This window comes from Pseudoliparis swirei, chromosome 23 (genome assembly GCF_029220125.1).
Source record: "Pseudoliparis swirei isolate HS2019 ecotype Mariana Trench chromosome 23, NWPU_hadal_v1, whole genome shotgun sequence".
Classification (NCBI taxonomy): domain Eukaryota; kingdom Metazoa; phylum Chordata; class Actinopteri; order Perciformes; family Liparidae; genus Pseudoliparis; species Pseudoliparis swirei.
The window spans coordinates 2,570,713-2,590,712 of NC_079410.1; the positions used below are offsets into that span (position 1 = coordinate 2,570,713).

The window sequence follows — 20,000 nt, forward strand, 5'->3', positions numbered from 1 at the left end:
TGAACGTGTGTTTTTATGAACGTGTGTTGTTATGAAAGTGTGTTGTTATGAACGTGTGTTGTTATGAACGTGTGTTGTTATGAACGTGTGTTGTTATGAATGTGTGTTGTTATGAACGTGTGTTGTTATGAATGTGTGTTGTTATGAACGTGTGTTGTTATGAATGTGTGTTGTTATGAACGTGTGTTGTTATGAACGTGTTGTTATGAACGTGTGTGTTATAAGTGTGTTATGAACGTGTTGTTATGTTATGAAGTGTGTTATGAATGTGTGTTTTATGAACGTGTGTTGTTATGAAAGTGTGTTGTTATGAACGTGTGTTTTATGAACGTGTGTTGTTATGAAAGTGTGTTGTTATGAACGTGTGTGTTTTATGAACGTGTGTTGTTATGAAAGTGTGTTTTATGAACGTGTGTTGTTATGAAGTGTGTTATGAAAGTGTGTTGTTATGAATGTGTGTTGTTATGAACGTGTGTTGTTATGAACGTGTGTTATTATGAATGTGTTATTATGAACGTGTGTTGTTATGAAGTGTGTTGTTATGAATGTGTGTTGTTATGAACGTGTGTTGTTATGAAAGTGTGTTGTTATGAACGTGTGTTTTATGAACGTGTGTTGTTATGAAGTGTGTTGTTATGAACGTGTGTTTTATGAACGTGTGTTGTTATGAAGTGTGTTGTTATGAACGTGTTTATGAACGTGTGTGGTTATGAACGTGTGTTTTTATGAACGTGTTGTTATAACGTGTGTTGTTATGAAGTGTGTTGTTATGAACGTGTGTTTTATGAACGTGTGTTGTTATGAAGTGTGTTGTTATGAACGTGTGTTTATGAACGTGTTGTTATTAATGTGTGTTATGAACGTGTGTTTTATGAATGTGTTGTTATGAAGTGTGTTGTTATGAACGTGTGTTGTTATGAACGGTGTTGTTATGAAAGTGTGTTGTTATGAACGTGTGTTGTTATGAATGTGTTGTTATGAGTGTGTTTTATGAACGTGTGTTGTTATGAATGTGTGTTGTTATGAACGTGTGTTGTTATGAACGTGGGTTGTTATAAACGTGTGTTTTTATGAATGTGTGTTGTTATGAATGTGTGTTGTTATGAACGTGTGTTGTTATGAACGTGTGTTGTTATGAATGTGTGTTGTTATGAACGTGTGTTGTTATGAATGTGTGTTGTTATGAACGTGTGTTGTTATGAACGTGTGTTGTTATAAATGTGTGTTGTTATAAACGTGTGTTGTTATGAACGTGTGTTGTTATGAACGTGTGTTGTTATGAATGTGTGTTATTATAAATGTGTTGTTATGAACGTGTGTTGTTATGAACGTGTTGTTATGAATGTGTTGTTATGAACGTGTGTTGTTATGAACGTTATTATTTATTATGAATGTGTTGTTATGAACGTGTGTTGTTATGAACGTGTGTTATTATAAATGTGTTGTTATGAACGTGTGTTGTTATGAATGTGTGTTTTATGAATGTGTTGTTATGAACGTGTGTTGTTATGAACGTGTGTTGTTATGAACGTGTGTGTTATGAACGTGTGTTGTTATGAATGTGTTGTTATGAACGTGTGTTGTTATGAACGTGTTGTTATGAACGTGTGTTGTTATGAACGTGTGTTGTTATAAACGTGTGTTGTTATGAACGTGTTGTTATGAAGTGTGTTTATGAATGTGTGTTGTTATGAACGTGTGTTGTTATGAACGTGTTGTTATGAACGTGTTGTTATGAATGTGTGAACGTGTGTTATTATGAACGTGTGTTGTTATGAACGTGTTGTTATGAAGTGTGTTGTTATGAACGTGTTATTATGAACGTGTGTTGTTATGAAGTGTTGTTATGAATGTGTTGTTATGAACGTGTGTTGTTATGAACGTGTGTTGTTATGAACGTGTGTTGTTATGAACGTGTGTTATTATGAACGTGTTATTATGAACGTGTTGTTATGACGCAGTTGTTATTAACGTGTGTTATTATGAATGTGTGTTGTTATGAATGTGTTGTTATGAACGTGTGTTGTTATGATCGTGTGTTGTTATGAACGTGTGTTGTTATGAACGTGTTGTTATGAACGTGTTGTTATGAATGTGTGTTGTTATGAACGTGTGTTGTTATGAAAGTGTGTTGTTATGAACGTGTGTTGTTATGAAGTGTGTTATTAGTGTGTTGTTATGAGCGTGTGTTGTTATTAACGTGTGTTGTTATGAACGTGTGTTGTTATAAATGTGTGTTTTTATGAATGTGTGTTGTTATTAACGTGTGTTGTTATGAACGTGTGTTGTTATGAACGTGTGTTGTTATAAACGTGTGTTTTTATGAATGTGTGTTGTTATGAATGTGTTATTATGAACGTGTGTTGTTATGAACGTGTGTTGTTATGAATGTGTGTTGTTATGAACGTGTGTTGTTATGAACGTGTGTTGTTATGAACGTGTGTTGTTATGAATGTGTGTTGTTATGAACGTGTGTTGTTATGAACGTGTGTTGTTATGAACGTGTGTTGTTATGAATGTGTGTTGTTATGAAAGTGTGTTGTTATGAATGTGTGTTGTTATTAATGTGTGTTGTTATGCATGTGTGTTGTTATGAACGTGTGTTGTTATGAATGTGTGTTTTTATGAACGTGTGTTGTTATGAAAGTGTGTTTTTATGAACGTGTGTTTTTATGAACGTGTGTTGTTATGAAAGTGTGTTGTTATGAACGTGTGTTTTTATGAACGTGTGTTGTTATGAAAGTGTGTTGTTATAAATGTGTGTTTTTATGAACGTGTGTTGTTATGAAAGTGTGTTTTTATGAACGTGTGTTTTTATGAACGTGTGTTGTTATGAAAGTGTGTTGTTATGAATGTGTGTTGTTATGAATGTGTGTTGTTATGAACGTGTGTTGTTATGAACGTGTTGTTATGAACGTGTTATTAACGTGTGTTATTATGAATGTGTGTTGTTATTAACGTGTGTTGTTATGAACGTGTGTTGTTATGAATGTGTGTTTTTATGAACGTGTGTTGTTATGAAAGTGTGTTTTTATGAACGTGTGTTTTTATGAACGTGTGTTGTTATGAAAGTGTGTTGTTATGAACGTGTGTTTTTATGAACGTGTGTTGTTATAAATGTGTGTTGTTATGAACGTGTTGTTATGAACGTGTTATTAACGTGTGTTATTAACGTGTGTTATTATGAATGTGTGTTGTTATTAACGTGTGTTGTTATGAACGTGTGTTGTTATGAATGTGTGTTTTTATGAACGTGTGTTGTTATGAAAGTGTGTTTTTATGAACGTGTGTTTTTATGAACGTGTGTTGTTATGAAAGTGTGTTGTTATGAACGTGTGTTTTTATGAACGTGTGTTGTTATAAATGTGTTTATGAACGTGTGTTGTTATGAAGTGTGTTTTAACGTGTGTTTTTATGAACGTGTGTTGTTATGAAAGTGTGTTGTTATGAACGTGTGTTTTTATGAACGTGTGTTGTTATAAATGTGTGTTTTTATGAAAGTGTGTTTTTATGAACGTGTGTTGTTATGAACGTGTGTTTTTATGAACGTGTGTTGTTATAAATGTGTGTTTTTATGAAAGTGTGTTGTTATGAACGTGTTATTAACGTGTGTTATTATGAATGTGTGTTGTTATGAACGTGTGTTGTTATGAATGTGTGTTGTTATGAACGTGTGTTGTTATGAACGTGTGTTGTTATTAACGTGTGTTGTTATGAATGTGTGTTGTTATGAACGTGTGTTGTTATGAACGTGTGTTGTTATGAACGTGTGTTGTTATGAACGTGTGTTGTTATGAAAGTGTGTTGTTATGAACGTGTGTTGTTATGAACGTGTGTTATTAACGTGTGTTATGAACGTGTGTTGTTATGAACGTGTGTTGTTATGAACGTGTGTTGTTATGAATGTGTGTTGTTATAAATGTGTGTTGTTATGAACGTGTGTTGTTATGAACGTGTGTTGTTATGAATGTGTGTTGTTATGAATGTGTTGTTATGAATGTGTGTTATTAACGTGTGTTATTATGAATGTGTGTTGTTATGAACGTGTGTTGTTATGAATGTGTGTTGTTATAAATGTGTGTTGTTATGAATGTGTGTTGTTATATATGTGTGTTGTTATGAACGTGTGTTGTTATGAACGTGTGTTGTTATTAGCATGTGTTGTTATGAACGTGTGTTGTTATGAATGTGTGTTGTTATAAATGTGTGTTTTTATGAACGTGTGTTGTTATTAACGTGTGTTGTTATGAACGTGTGTTGTTATGAACGTGTGTTGTTTTAAACGTGTGTTGTTATGAATGTGTGTTGTTATGAATGTGTGTTGTTATGAATGTGTGTTGTTATGAACGTGTGTTGTAATGAGCATGTGTTGTTATGAACGTGTGTTGTTATGAATGTGTGTTGTTATGAACGTGTGTTGTTATGAACGTGTGTTGTTATTAACGTGTGTTGTTATGAACGTGTGTTGTTATGAACGTGTGTTGTTATAAATGTGTGTTTTTATGAATGTGTGTTGTTATGAATGTGTGTTGTTATGAATGTGTGTTGTTATGAACGTGTGTTGTTATGAACGTGTGTTGTTATGAATCTGTGTTGTTATGAATCTGTGTTGTTATGAACGTGTGTTGTTATGAATGTGTTGTTATTAATCATTAATACTCACAACTCGTCTCCGCTTGACTTTAATTGATAATCAGATGTTCATGAGATGAATTATCTGTTTAACTCAATTAGACGCAGCCGCGCTCCAATCAGCCAATCAGCAATCAGCGCTAACGCACGGCAGCCGATCCAATCAATAACACGACGAGGAGGAGGAGGTGGCAATTAACTGGGGGGGGGGGGGGGGGCAACACGCAGCGGCAACAACTAAATATTCAATTTCCCTTTTGACAATGAGAGGCGCCGTTTATCTCCAGCTGCTCATGACAACCCGTCGCCATGGAGACGCCCTCAGGAGGCATGGAGTCCTCTCTCTCCTCCTCCTCAGGGCGGAGGGACGAAGACATGATCCCAAAACATCTCTGTCGACTGGGATCGTCCCAACGGGGGGGGGGGGGGGGGGGGGTTCTTGAATAACTTTTTAAAGGCCCCATATCTGGTTCCACAAAGAACCTTTCAAACCAGGGTTCTTTAAAGAACCGTTTTCTTAAATAGTTCTTCAAAGAACCTATAACAGTTCCTTCATTTTCTGTGTGTGTCTGAGGGGGTCCGGGGGGTTTTGGAGGTCTGGGGGGGTCTGAGGGGCTCTCGGGGGGTCTGGGGGGTCTTACCAGTCTCGTGAAGAGGGGCACTCCCAAATGCCACAGGGGGTCGTTCAGCAGGCCGCTGTAGACCACGTTCCCGAACACGGCGACGCCTCCGGACTTACACAACGTGTTTCCTGAGGAGAGAGAACACGGCGGGCGTCATGGAAACGGAACAAGACGGGGGGGGGGGGGGGGGGGTCACACAGGAACATTACCATGAAGACATCAGAGAGGCGACGAGGGGAAGTCGATCAGCAGGAAGTGACATCACAGTTTACCGTCACATGTAAACGATCAATAAAGTTACGCGGCCGAGCCCTGATGACGTCATAGCAGCTGCAGCGCCTCTGGGTGACCACACGGGGCGCAACACCACGACCATGACCACGGGGGAGTCCCAGAGCGGGTCCATGACCACGGGGGAGTCCCAGAGCGGGTCCATTCAGTTTCAATTCAGTTTATTTGTATAGCCCAATTTCACAAATTACAAATTTGTCTCGGAGTGCTTTACAATCTGTACACATAGACATCCCTGCCCCAAAACCTCACATCGGACCAGGAAAAACTCCCAAATAACCCTTCAGGGGGAAAAAAAGGGAAGAAACAAGCAGGAGAGAACAGAGGAGGATCCCTCTCCAGGATGGACAGATGCAATAGATGTAATGTGACCAGAAGGACAGATTTAGAGTTAAAATACATTCAATGAATATGACAGAGTGTATGAATAGTTCATAGTAGGCATATTCCACGATGGAGACCTCCACGATCCATCAGGCAGATGGCGGTGGGGAGGAGGAGTGGGCGGAGTCTCAACAGTGGGCGGAGTCTCAACAGGACAGTGGCGTAGTCATGAGCAGGAATTCCACGACCCAGACGATCCATCAGGCAGATAGGATCTATGCCGTCTCATAGGGTCCGATGACCCCATGAGACGTGAAGTCACAAGGACTCCGGGGAGAAAGCAGAGTTAGTAACGTGTGATTGAGAGATGAAAATTCATCCTTAAGGAGAGGAAAGAGGAGATAGGTACTCAGTGCATCCTAAAACGTCCCCCGGCAGCTATAAGCCTATAGCAGCATATCAAGGGGCTGGACCAGGTGAACCTGATTCAGCCCTAACTATAAGCTCTGTCAAAGAGGAAGGTCTTCAGTCGACTCTTAAACGAGGTGACTGTGTCTGCCTCCCGGACTGAAATTGGAAGCTGGTTCCATAAAAGAGGAGCTTGATAACTAAAGGCTCTGGCTCCCATTCTACTTTTTAAGACTCTAGGAACTACAAGTAGTCCCGCATTTAGTGAGCGTAGCTCTCTAGTGGGGCAATATGGTACTACAAGCTCCTTAAGATATGATGGTGCATCACCAATCAAGGCTTTGTAGGTTAAGAGAAGAATTTTCAAAGTGATTCTTGATTTTACTGGGAGCCAGTGCAGAGCAGCTAGTGCAGGAGTGATGTGATCTCTGTTCTTAGTTTTAGTGAGAACACGAGCTGCAGCATTCTGGATCAACTGGAGGGACCTAAGAGACTTATTAGAGCAGCCTGATAATAAGGAGTTGCAGTAATCCAGTCTCGAAGTAACGAACGCGTGAACCAATTTTTCTGCATCTTTTTGAGACAAGATGTGCCTGATTTTTGAAATATTACGTAGATGAAAGAATGCAGTCCTTGAGATTTGCTTTACGTGGGAGTTAAAGGACAAGTCCCGATCAAAGATAATGCCAAGATTCATTACAGTGGTGTTGGATGCCAGGGCAATGCCGTCTACAGAATCCACATCACCAGATAATTGATCTCTGAGGTGCTCAGGGCCGAGTAAAATTACTTCGGTTTTGTCTGAGTTTAACATCAAGAAGTTGCAGGTCATCCATGTTTTTATGTCTTTAAGACATGCTTGAATTTTACCGAGTTGGTTGCTCTCCTCTGGTTTTATCGATAAATATAGTTGAGTATCATCTGCATAACAATGAAAGTTTATGGAGTGTTTCCTGATAATATTGCCCAAAGGAAGCATGTATAAGGTAAATAAAATTGGTCCAAGCACAGAACCTTGTGGAACTCCGTGATTAACGTTGGTGGTTATCGAGGCGTCATCGTTTACAAATACAAACTGAGATCGATCTGATAAGTAGGATTTAAACCAAATTAGTGCCGTGCCTGAAATGCCAATCGACTGCTCCAGTCTCTGTAACAGGATGTCATGGTCAATGGTGTCGAATGCAGCACTAAGGTCTAACAAGACCAGGACAGAGAGGAGTCCTCTATCAGCACTAAGGTCTAACAGGACCAGTACAGAGATGAGTCCTCTATCAGGACTAAGGTCTAACAAGACCAGTACAGAGAGGAGTCCTCTATCAGCACTAAGGTCTAACAGGACCAGTACAGAGATGAGTCCTCTATCAGCACTAAGGTCTAACAAGACCAGGACAGAGAGGAGTCCTTTATCTGCACTAAGGTCTAACAAGACCAGGACAGAGAGGAGTCCTTTATCTGCTGCCATTAAGAGGTCATTTGTAATTTTCACCAGTGCCGTCTCGGTGCTGTGGTGTTTTCTAAATCCTGATTGAAATTTCTCAAATAAACTATTATGATGTAGAAAGTCGCACAACTGATTTGCGACCACTTTCTCAAGGATCTTGGAGAGGAAGGGGAGGTTAGAGATCGGTCTGTAGTTAGCCAACACCTCTGGATCCAGAGTGGGCTTCTTCAGGAGAGGTTTAATAACAGCCACCTTGAAGGAGTGTGGTACGTGGCCTGTTAGCAGAGACACATTGATAATATCTAATAGAGAGCCGCCAATTAAAGGCAAAACGTCTTTAAGCAGCCTTGTCGGGATGGGGTCCAAGAGACAGGTTGACGGGTTAGAAGTAGAAACCGTTGAAGATAATTGGTCACGGTTGATGGGAGAAAAGCCATCCAAATATACCATGACCACGGGGGAGTCCCAGAGCGGGTCCAGGACCACGGGGGAGTCCCAGAGCGGGTCCAGGACCACGGGGGAGTCCCAGAGCGGGTCCATGACCACGGGGGACTCCCAGAGCGGGTCCAGGACCACGGGGGACTCCCAGAGCGGGTCCATGACCACGGGGGACTCCCAGAGCGGGTCCAGGACCACGGGGGACTCCCAGAGCGGGTCCAGGACCACGGGGGAGTCCCAGAGCGGGTCCATGACCACGGGGGACTCCCAGAGCGAGTCCAGGACCACGGGGGAGTCCCAGAGCGGGTCCAGGACCACGGGGGACTCCCAGAGCGGGTCCATGACCACGGGGGAGTCCCAGAGTGGGTCCATGACCACGGGGGACTCCCAGAGCGGGTCCAGGACCACGGGGGAGTCCCAGAGTGGGTCCAGGACCACGGGGGAGTCCCAGAGCGGGTCCAGGACCACGGGGGACTCCCAGAGCGGGTCCATGACCACGGGGGAGTCCCAGAGCGGGTCCATGACCACGGGGGAGTCCCAGAGCGGGTCCAGGACCACGGGGGAGTCCCAGAGCGGGTCCATGACCACGGGGGAGTCCCAGAGCGGGTCCATGACCACGGGGGACTCCCAGAGCGGGTCCAGGACCACGGGGGAGTCCCAGAGCGGGTCCATGACCACGGGGGACTCCCAGAGCGGGTCCAGGACCACGGGGGGGAGTCCCAGAGCGGGTCCAGGACCACGGCCGCAGTCCGGGGTAGAGGGGTGTTGCGTAACCCGGTCTCCTGGGTGAACGTCCTGCGCATGGAGGAGGGTCCCCATGTAACTCCTGCACAAAGGAACGCCGGTGCACCCTCCGGGGGGCGGAGCCGGGCGGCGCAGACGAGCAGCTCATGCATTATTTAAAAAACTAAAGTAAAAAAAAAAGGCCATTAAAGTGTCAGCGGCGCTCTGGGCGGTGGCGCCCGGCGTGTTACTGTTATTAATGGTGTGTGTGTGTGTGTGTGTGTGTGTGTCAGCGAGCTCCTGCAGCTGACATCGTTTCACTGATGCACATTAAAGGACGTGGAGCTTATTACATAAATTTATGACCCGCCCCTCGACGGATAAACGACCCAAAAAAATGAAATTAATAAAAAAATTATAATGCCGGAAGAAAAGTCGTCAGCACATAAAAATAAAAGCGCTCGCCGGTCCTCGTCCCTGAAGCTTTAAGACGGAGCGCCGGGCATCACCTGACACAGCAGAATGAGGTCACTGCATGTTATAATTACAGCTGGCACACACACACACACACACACACACACACACACACACACACACACACACACACACACACACACACACACACACACACACACACACACACACACACACACACACACACACACACACACACACTTATACTGAGGCTTTTAATAGCGTTTAATACATCAGTGAACAAAATGATCATCCGTATTCGCCGCGATCGATTCCAGAGCGGCAACGATATCGATGCATATTTAGATAACACACACACACACACACACACACACCCCTGACCTATTGCTGCACACACAGTGTGTTGTGCTGTTGTTATTGATGTTGTTTACATGCGGCAAACAGAGCAGATAATCAAATTATTCCACACATGCATGTAGGAAATGTCACGTAGAAGACACACACACACACGCACACATACACACACACACGCACACACACACACACGCACACGCACATGCGCACGCACACACACACACGCACACACACCCACACGCACACGCACATGCGCACGCACACACACACACACACGCACACACACACACACACACACACGCACACACACACACGCACGCACACACACACGCACACACACACGCACACGCACACGCACACACACACACACACACACACGCACACACACACGCACATGCGCACGCACACACACACACACACGCACACACACACACACGCACACACACTCTGCGGAGCAGCTGATTGGCTGGCGACAGTCTCTTGATTCCCGCTCATCAGTCGACGACAGCATCGGAGCCCAAATCTGATTAATTATTAATCGTGTGATTAAAGAGCGTGTGTGTGTGTGATCGTTTGTGTGTGTGCGTGTACGTGTGTGTGTGAGCGTGTGTGCGTGTGTGTGTGAGCGTGTACGTGTGTGTGTACGTGTGTGTGCGTGTGTGTGTGTGCGTGTGTGCGTGTACGTGTGTGTGTGAGCGTGTGTGTGTGTGTACGTGTGTGTGTGTGTGAGCGTGTGTGTGTGTATGTGTGTGCGTGTGTGTGCATACGTGTGTGTGTGTGTGTGAGCGTGTGTATGTGTGTGCGTGTGTGTGCGTGCGTGTGTGTGTTCATTATCCACCACTTCTTTCACTTCTCGTTCCTTCTCTCGAAACGTTTCTTCTTCTGAACGTCGTATTCCAGATCATTTTGAATTCCCAAATCAGGGGGCGTGGCTTATATATGTATGTGTGTGTGTATGTGTGTGTGTGTATGGGGGGGGGGGGTTATTAAGTGACGCCCGCTCCAGTCTGAGCTCCTTTTGTTGTTGTATTCTCCTTCTTTTCTCATCTCACTTCCAGAGATCAATAATTCCGTCTGAATGAATCTTTTTTAAACGCCGATTTTCAAACTTCAAATGATTCGAATCCTGATGACTTGAGAAGAAACAAAAGAGACGGAACGGAGGAATCAGTGAATACGAGTAAAGAAGAGTAGATAAGAGTGAATATGAGTAAATATAAATATAACTTTCCAAACAGGAAGTGCCGTGTTTGAAGTGTTTCCTCCTTCAAAATAAGAGCGGACTAGACGGCACTCGGAGGCCGCAGGTCCAGTTCGACATGAAAGTTAAAAATCAAACTTACGTTTGGAGATTGTTCACACAAAGAAAAAAATAATAATAATTTGGTTCCGCCCTAAAATAGTTTCCAACAGGAAGTGCTGTGTTTCAAGCATCGTCTCCTTCAAAACAAGAGCACACCAGTTCAACACTAAAATTAAACGTCTCACTGTTTGAAAATTGTTCACAAATATATATATATATATTTCTTTTTAAATATATATATATATGTATCTGTATATATAAATGTATATGTATATATATACATATATATATACAGGACTGTCTCAGAAAATTAGAATATTGTGATAAAGTTCTTTATTTTCTGTAATGCAATTAAAAAAACAAAAATGTCATGCATTCTGGATTCATTACAAATCAACTGAAATATTGCAAGCCTTTTATTCTTTTAATATTGCTGATTATGGCTTACAGCTTAAGAAAACTCTAAAATCCTATCATAAAATTTTAATATTTCCTCAGACCAAGTAAAAAAAAAGATTTATAACAGCTGAGTGTTTGTCAAGGCTCAGGAAACCCTTGCAGGTGTTTCGAGTTAATTAGACAATTCAAGTGATTTGTTTAATACCCTACTAGTATACTTTTTCATGATATTCTAATATTTAGAGATAGGATATTTGAGTTTTCTTAAGCTGTAAGCCATAATCAGCAATATTAAAAGAATAAAAGGCTTGCAATATTTCAGTTGATTTGTAATGAATCCAGAATGCATGACATTTTTGTTTTTTGAATTGCATTACAGAAAATAAAGAACTTCATCACAATATTCTAATTTTCTGAGACAGTCCTGTATATATATATATACATATAAATGTATATATATTACACAAAGTTCCCACTGGACCAGTATTTCTTCACGTATTCCTGCTGGATTGATTTTAGGAGCAGTTCAACCAGACGGTGGATTGTTTCACTGTTTTAAGAGAACATTAAATGTAATAGTTTCATAATTAATTAATTATGAGTCAAAGTTCAACACATTCCACAGATGAGTTAAGGATGCAATCACGTGATAATCTCTTTGATTCCTATTAAAACACTTGAATAAGGACTTGATTATAATTAAATTAATTGATCGGTTGATCGACAGAAATTATTATAATGTATCTTTTTTATTTTTTGCAGAAATGAAAAATATTTAAATAAATTCCAGCTGCTTAATTGTTTTTCTTTTGCCAGTGAGTGGGATTGTTTAATCCTGAAGTTATTTGATGAACACAGAGAACCGGCAGAAAGAAAAGGAGTTTAAAATTAAATATGTATAAATAAGCATCTTTCTATTTTTTGCATTATGAATTTTATGTCTGCATCTGCTAGTGGGCCGCCGCCACCACAGAGGGCGTAATGATATGCTAATGCCTCGACAGGAGAGACTTGATGTTCTCTGTAATTGGGGGGGAGGGGGGAGTCATTTATCGGCATCGACAAAAATGAGAGAAAATATCAGCGAATAAAATGAAATCCAACATGGAGGATGGTGTCAACATTAGAGGTGGATGTAGATATTAGTGGAGTGTGTGTGTGTGTGATAACATAACCACCGCCCCTCAACGTGCCGCTCCTCGTTTCTAGCAACGAGGCACATCGCTGCAACGCAATAAGGGAAAACAACACTTTTAATAATTCAGGGCCTGAGACCGCGAGGGGGGGGGGGGGGATGGGGGGGGGCGTCTTAAAGCACCGCAGAATGGCTCATTTAGCTCCTGCTACGCATGATTAAAGTTATTTCCAACCCCCTCCTGGGTCTTCACCAAAGTTTTTTCTCATTCCCCCCATAGCCTGCGAGGTAACCAATAACGGCGACTAACGTTTATAAACGACGGAGAGCATCCTGCACCTCGGAGGAGGAGGAGGAAGAGGAGGTAAACAACGGTGTAGCCCCTTAATCTCTTTCTCTCTTTCTCTCGTTCTCGTCCTCCGGTCAGCGCTCTGGCACCGCGAGCCGGGATTGGTTTTTTACCGCCTGATGCATAAAGGAATGTATGTGTGTGTGTGTGTGGGGGGGGGGGGGGGGGGGGAATTAACCTCGCGTGGAATCAAATTGAGTAATAAAAGCTCTGCTGATGGAGCCTTGAAGGTACATCGTGGAGGAGGCGTTCAAAGACAGCCGGAGATCACCGGCACATCAACGCTCTGCACCTGAACGCACCACGTCGGCTCCTTCACATCCATGATGACATCATCAGCACCGGATTCAACTGCTGAATGTTTTACGTCGAGGGGAATCTTACTCTGATACCCTTAATGTCTCCTTAAAGCTTGTTGTGGTTATATTCATATGTTTCTGTGTTTTGGGCGTCGGCTAAGGAGGACGGCCAGATGAAATAAATACAACGATTAGTTTTAGATATGGAGGAGATGAGACCAGCGCCGGGCCACCTCCCAACGAGCCGGCTCCTCTTCGGGGAACTTGACATTTCAGAGATACCGCGCGAGGGTTTTTCAGCCGGCAGCAACAAATTATAATTATCATAAATTTATGATTACTGCTTACGTTGCACAATGCGATAAAAAAAATTTGAAAAAAAAGAGAAAAGAAAAGTAAAAAGCTATTAAAATGTCCATTTGGGATTTATACGCCATAAACTCGGGATCTTAAATCAAAGTCCACCGAACTGGAAGAGACCCCGAGACAGGAGGAAGACGCTGGCTGTCAGCTGTGTTGTGATTGGCTGATGGATCGGTCTTTTTATGAGCCAGTCACTGTTGTTCACCTCTGAAAAGATGAACATAAAACAGTCTGATTACATCGTCATTGTGGAATATGGCACTAAAAGAGATGGAATTACGCCTGAATTAGCTGCTCTGCACTGGCTCCTTGCAAAAGAGAGCCTGTAGTACCATAAGTCACCACTAGAGAGCCTGTCGTACCATATATCACCACTAGAGAGCCTGTCGTACCATATATCACCACTAGAGAGCCTGTCATACCATATATCACCACTAGAGAGCCTGTAGTACCATATGTCACCACTAGAGAGCTTGTAGTACCGTATGTCACCACTAGAGAGCCTGTAGTACCATATTACTCTACTAAAGAGCCTGTAGTGCCATATGTCACCACTAGAGAGCTTGTAGTACCGTATGTCACCACTAGAGAGCCTGTAGTACCATATGTCACCACTAGAGAGCCTGTAGTACCATATGTCACCACCAGTGGTGTATAAAGTACCCAAAAGTCATACTTGAGTAAAAGTAAAGATACTTTACTGGAAAATTACTCAAGTAAAAGTAAAAGTCACCTATGAGAATACTACTTGAGTAAAAGTATTAAAGTATCTGATTTTTTTTGTACTTAAGTATCAAAAGTAATTTTCTGATATTAAATGTACTTAAGTATTGAAAGTAAAAGTAAAAGTAAATGCTGTTAATAAAAAAAACAAAGGGTCAGAATTTTGAGAATTATGAAGTTTATTTGTTTGGGTGCTGTGGCCGCCATGAACAGGGAGTATGAGCTAGGATGAACTTAGCAATATATGAATACTATGAAATTACTAAAATATAAAAACACGATTAACACAGAAAAAAGCAGAACCAAAAGTAACAACCAGAATCATCACTTTAAAGTGAAAAATGTATTGTTCATCTTCAAAAGAAGTTGATTTTCAAAATGGACAGATGTCAGTGTCGCTCTTCTTGGGCTGAAGACGAGTCCTGCGATGCTGAAGAGCCGTTCACCTGGTGCAGGTAGAGTGTGTCTAGCTTCACAGGCCCTGATGCAGGTAGAGTGTGTCTAGCTTCACAGGCCCTGGTGCAGGTAGAGTGTGTCTAGCTTCACAGGCCCTGATGCAGGTAGAGTGTGTCTAGCTTCACAGGCCCTGATGGTGCAGGTAGAGTGTGTCTAGCTTCACAGGCCCTGATGGTGCAGGTAGAGAGTGTCTAGCTTCACAGACCCTGATGGTGCAGGTAGAGTGTGTCTAGCTTCACAGGCCCTGGTGCAGGTAGAGTGTGTCTAGCTTCACAGGCCCTGATGCAGGTAGAGTGTGTCTAGCTTCACAGGCCCTGGTGCAGGTAGAGTGTGTCTAGCTTCACAGGCCCTGATGCAGGTAGAGTGTGTCTAGCTTCACAGGCCCTGATGCAGGTAGAGTGTGTCTAGCTTCACAGGCCCTGATGCAGGTAGAGTGTGTCTAGCTTCACAGGCCCTGATGGTGCAGGTAGAGTGTGTCTAGCTTCACAGGCCCTGGTGCAGGTAGAGTGTGTCTAGCTTCACAGGCCCTGATGCAGGTAGAGTGTGTCTAGCTTCACAGGCCCTGGTGCAGGTAGAGTGTGTCTAGCTTCACAGGCCCTGATGCAGGTAGAGTGTGTCTAGCTTCACAGGCCCTGATGCAGGTAGAGTGTGTCTAGCTTCACAGGCCCTGATGGTGCAGGTAGAGTGTGTCTAGCTTCACAGGCCCTGACGGTGCAGGTAGAGTGTGTCTAGCTTCACAGACAGCAGCACACAGTTGGGAAGCATTTCAGCAAGTCAACGTGATCCACGTCTCCATCCAGCTGTTTGCTGCTGTCATGCGCTTGAGATGACGAAGAAGAAGTCCTCTTCATCAGATGAACTGGACCTGGTGGCATCACCTAGCTGCAGGGAGGGTTCTTCCATGTGCTGCTTGATGTAGTCCATTCCTGAAATAAAGTGAGAGTATTACAGACATGATAGAATTAATAACACTTCCTAACATGTCATGACCCCAACCTAATGTTTTGTACAAAATAGTTTGTTTTAATTTGAAGTTTATACATTTAGTTTCATGCCCTGTCTGTGCATCCATAGTTCATTTGTGAATATGTACTTGTATCTCTGTAGTTAAACACAACAACAGTCCCAAATCAATATCGTCGCCATTACTGGACCGTCACTCTTATAATATTAATACAAATAATTATAATAATGCTGTAATGATTAGCATTATATTATAGCTAAGACGACTCAAATCAACAAATTCTCACAACTGTCAACACTTCTTCAGCTCATTAACTCGCTCGAGATCCGTCTCCTCCACTCACGCTAATTGTCTCATTTAATTGACGATAGCTAGCGAACGTTAGCCTAACGTACAACATGCGTAGGACAATCAGACACCTGTCTCCTCCCCTCCTGCCAAAGATATAACTTACTCCAATCCTGAGGACAACACTGCTAGATATCTTAACAGGTTTATGATGACTAAACATTAACATTGCGGCTCATGGGATTACTCTTAATTTACCTCAATGTGTTTCCTGAGGTTGGTGAGTTGTTGAAGGCCAATATCTCCGTAGCTTTCGGTCGGCATAAGAGGCACTTCATCCGGTAGGAAGGAACTTTCACTCCGACAAAAGAAAAGAGTTCGCCCAAATATGGCCACGGACGTTGATCTTGGTCCCCGTGGTTGTTAGAGTAGCTTCCATTGCTGCTCCACATGAAATGAGTCGTATCTGTAGCCGCTCGCTCGCATCCTGGGCATCACTGGGAAGAGAAAACACGCGGCAAGGACCACTGATCCCCAACCTGGTGCTCGTGCTGCGTTCAGGTGCGCTGCGGTGTGTTCCACAACAGTCCCCGATGTTTCTCATGATTATTTTTTTCCGTAGTAACGAGTAACGATACTGTTTCAGGGGAAATGTATCGGAGTAAAAGTACAAGTTTTCATTGCAAAATGTAGTGAAGTAAAAGTAAAAGTAAACAGAAATATAAGTAGTAAAATAAAGTACAGATACCCAAAAAAACTACTTCAGTAAAGTAACGAAGTACTTCTACTTCGTTACTTTACACCACTGGTCACCACTAGAGAGCCTGTAGTACCATATGTCACCACTAGAGAGCCTGTAGTACCATATGTCACCACTAGAGAGCCTGTAGTACCATATGTCACCACTAGCGAGCCTGTAGTACCATATTACCCCACTAGAGAGCCTGTAGTACCGTATGTCACCACTAGAGAGCCTGTAGTACCATATGTCACCACTAGCGAGCCTGTAGTACCATATGTCACCACTAGAGAGCCTGTAGTACCATATGTCACCACTAGAGAGCCTGTAGTACCATATGTCACCACTAGCGAGCCTGTAGTACCATATTACCCCACTAGAGAGCCTGTAGTACCATATGTCACCACTAGAGAGCCTGTAGTACCATATGTCACCACTAGCGAGCCTGTAGTACCGTATGTCACCACTAGAGAGCCTGTAGTACCATATTACCCCACTAGAGAGCCTGTAGTACCATATGTCACCACTAGCGAGCCTGTAGTACCATATTACCCCACTAGAGAGCCTGTAGTACCATATGTCACCACTAGAGAGCCTGTAGTACCATATGTCACCACTAGAGAGCCTGTAGTACCATATGTCACCACTAGAGAGCCTGTAGTACCATATGTCACCACTAGCGAGCCTGTAGTACCATATGTCACCACTAGAGAGCCTGTAGTACCATATTACCCCACTAGAGATGTTTATACACTGAGCACCTCAGGGGGCGTGGCCTGTGCACTAATGAAGAGTGGGGAGGATTATCATCGTTATCTCATCTCGGCTTTAAAAAATAAAAAGAAAAAATAAAGTGAACGTATAGATGAATGATGAATGCCTCCCCCCCCCCGCCCCCCCCCTTGCCGTGTTTTTTTTCCGGCGGAGAGGAAGAGCGAAAGCCGTTTTGATGTCTCAGTCCGGAGGGCCTCGGCATCCCATCAGACTATTGATCGTCCCCACGCGGCGGCGGCGGCTTTACCGCCCGATAAGCAATCGTTCCGTCAGCCGCACTACGGCAACAAATGATTTTGTTTCATAGATTTTTTGTTCTCGGGGGGGGGGGGGGGGGGGGGCAAATAAAGTTCATCACACGCCGGCCTGGAGACACGAGACTCCTTACAGGCGACATCATCTCTGCTTAGTCGACATCGGCGTGAGTGAGAACCCCCCGGGGGGGGGGGGGGGGACACACGTCTCCTGTAATCTGACCCCTCCCCTCTCCCCCCCCTCCTGTTATTGAAGCTGCAAAACCCTGAACAATATGTTCATCCGCTCTGGATCCCGCCGGTGAAACCAGCGTCTGAGCCGTCCGACAAAAAACTACAAAGGACTACAAAACAAGATGGCGGCGGGCGGTAAAAAACATAACGATCATGTTTGTTTCCTTGTCTTGTCGAAGCGGTCGATTTGTCATCGCTCTGGTGTTCGCATGTCGGCGTGTCAGATCTCCACAGGGTGGGGGGGGAGGGGGGGCATGAAGTATCGAAGCAGATCGATCGGTCTGTCCTTGCAGGGTTAAGCCCCTCCCCCCCCCTTCCCACTCCCCCCCGTTGTGAGAGCAAAACGAGCCCGCCTTCCAACGGCGATAAAACATAAACAACAACAACAACAACAAAGCGGCTCCTCTGGTCTGAGAGGCAGAATAATAACGTAAGATAAAGATAAAACATGCCCAAAATCACCGGGGATGATGATGAAGATGGTGATGGTGATGATGGTGAAGATGATGATGGTGATGATGAAGAAGATGATGATGAAGATGGTGGTGATGATGATGATGATGATGAAGATGATGGTGATGATGATGAAGAAGATGATGCAGATGGTGGTGATGATGATGATGATGAAGATGATGATGATGATGATGATGAATATGATGATGAAGATCAGAATCAGAATCAGAATCAGAAACAGGTTTATTGCCAAAGAATGAATGTTTTCACAAACAAACGAGGAATTTTTTTTGGTGGAAGGTGCAACATTTGGACATGACAAACAACAATCAACGCAAGGAGGGAGGAGGAGTGGGATGGTGGTGATGAAGATGATGATGATGAAGATGGTGGTGGTGATGATGGTGATGATGATGATGAAGATGGTGGTGGTGATGATGATGATGATGAAGATGATGATGGTGAAGATGATGATGATGAAGATGGTGGTGGTGATGATGATGAAGATGAAGATGGTGGTGATGATGATGATGATGATGAAGATGATGAAGGTGGTGGTTGTTGCAGGGCTCTCTCGATTGCACCCGTGGGGGGGGGGGGGGGGGGGCTAAATGAAGAGAATCCAGGTCAACTGACGGGGGAATAGTGTGGTTATGTTTATATGTGCACACACACTCATACACACACACTCTCTCTCTCACACACACACACACACACACACACACACACACACACACACACACACACACACACACACACACACACACACACACACACACACATACATTGTACAGAGCAATCAGGGCTAAACTACAGCGCTCCACTTCAGGCCGACTAATGAATCTCCATTTAGGGACTCGGCTCAATTCTGCATGAGGGGGCGGGGCTACGGGGGGGGGCCCACAACACAGCCAGGCGCGGACTTTTCACTCCCTCCGGGGGAGTCAGAGTCTGTTTGTTGTGCATCCATCACCCGGCGTGCGGCGGCGAGCCGATCGATGGCGGCACACAGCGACGCTCGGCGCACACAAGGCAAACACCTCGCCAACGACAACGCCGTCTTCCTCCGCTCGTCTAGTGGAGCAATGACCGCGGGGGGGGGGGGGGGGGCAGCCGTGCACGAGGAGAACACACACACACACACGCTAGACAAGTGGGGAAGCTGCATGTGATGTGGCAGTGACTGACAGAGCGCACACACACACACACTCACACACACTCACACTCACACACACACAGACACACACACACTCACACACACACCACTCACACACACACTCACACACACTCACACTCACACACACACCACTCACACACACACACTCACACACCCACTCTCTCTCCGTGGTGTCGTGGCTCGGTCAGCGTTGATTTAATATTAATAACGTCCACGTGAGACGTCTTGATGCTCCGCTCCAGTGAGTGTGTGTGACGGACGGGAAGACGGACACACACACACACACACACACACACACACACTCAGACTGCAGGTGTGTTAGTGCACACACCCACCCCCCCCCCCCCCCCGGGCCGTGCTGCCAGCTGGCGGCCTGAGTGGGAGTGATACCCGAGCGAGGCGTTCCCATTAGGGGAGA

The 20,000-nt window shown here is 44.1% G+C and overlaps 1 protein-coding gene across 1 annotated transcript in view; it reads right to left on the reverse strand.

Annotated features, from left to right (window-relative positions):
• The window catches only part of LOC130188455 (RNA binding protein fox-1 homolog 3-like), a 149,739-nt gene that overhangs the window by 96,308 nt on the left and 33,431 nt on the right, over positions 1-20,000 (reverse strand). The window contains exon 2 of the mRNA XM_056406828.1: positions 5,274-5,383. Within this exon, the coding sequence (XP_056262803.1) occupies positions 5,274-5,383 (110 nt within the window). The remainder of the gene's footprint in view (positions 1-5,273; positions 5,384-20,000) is intronic.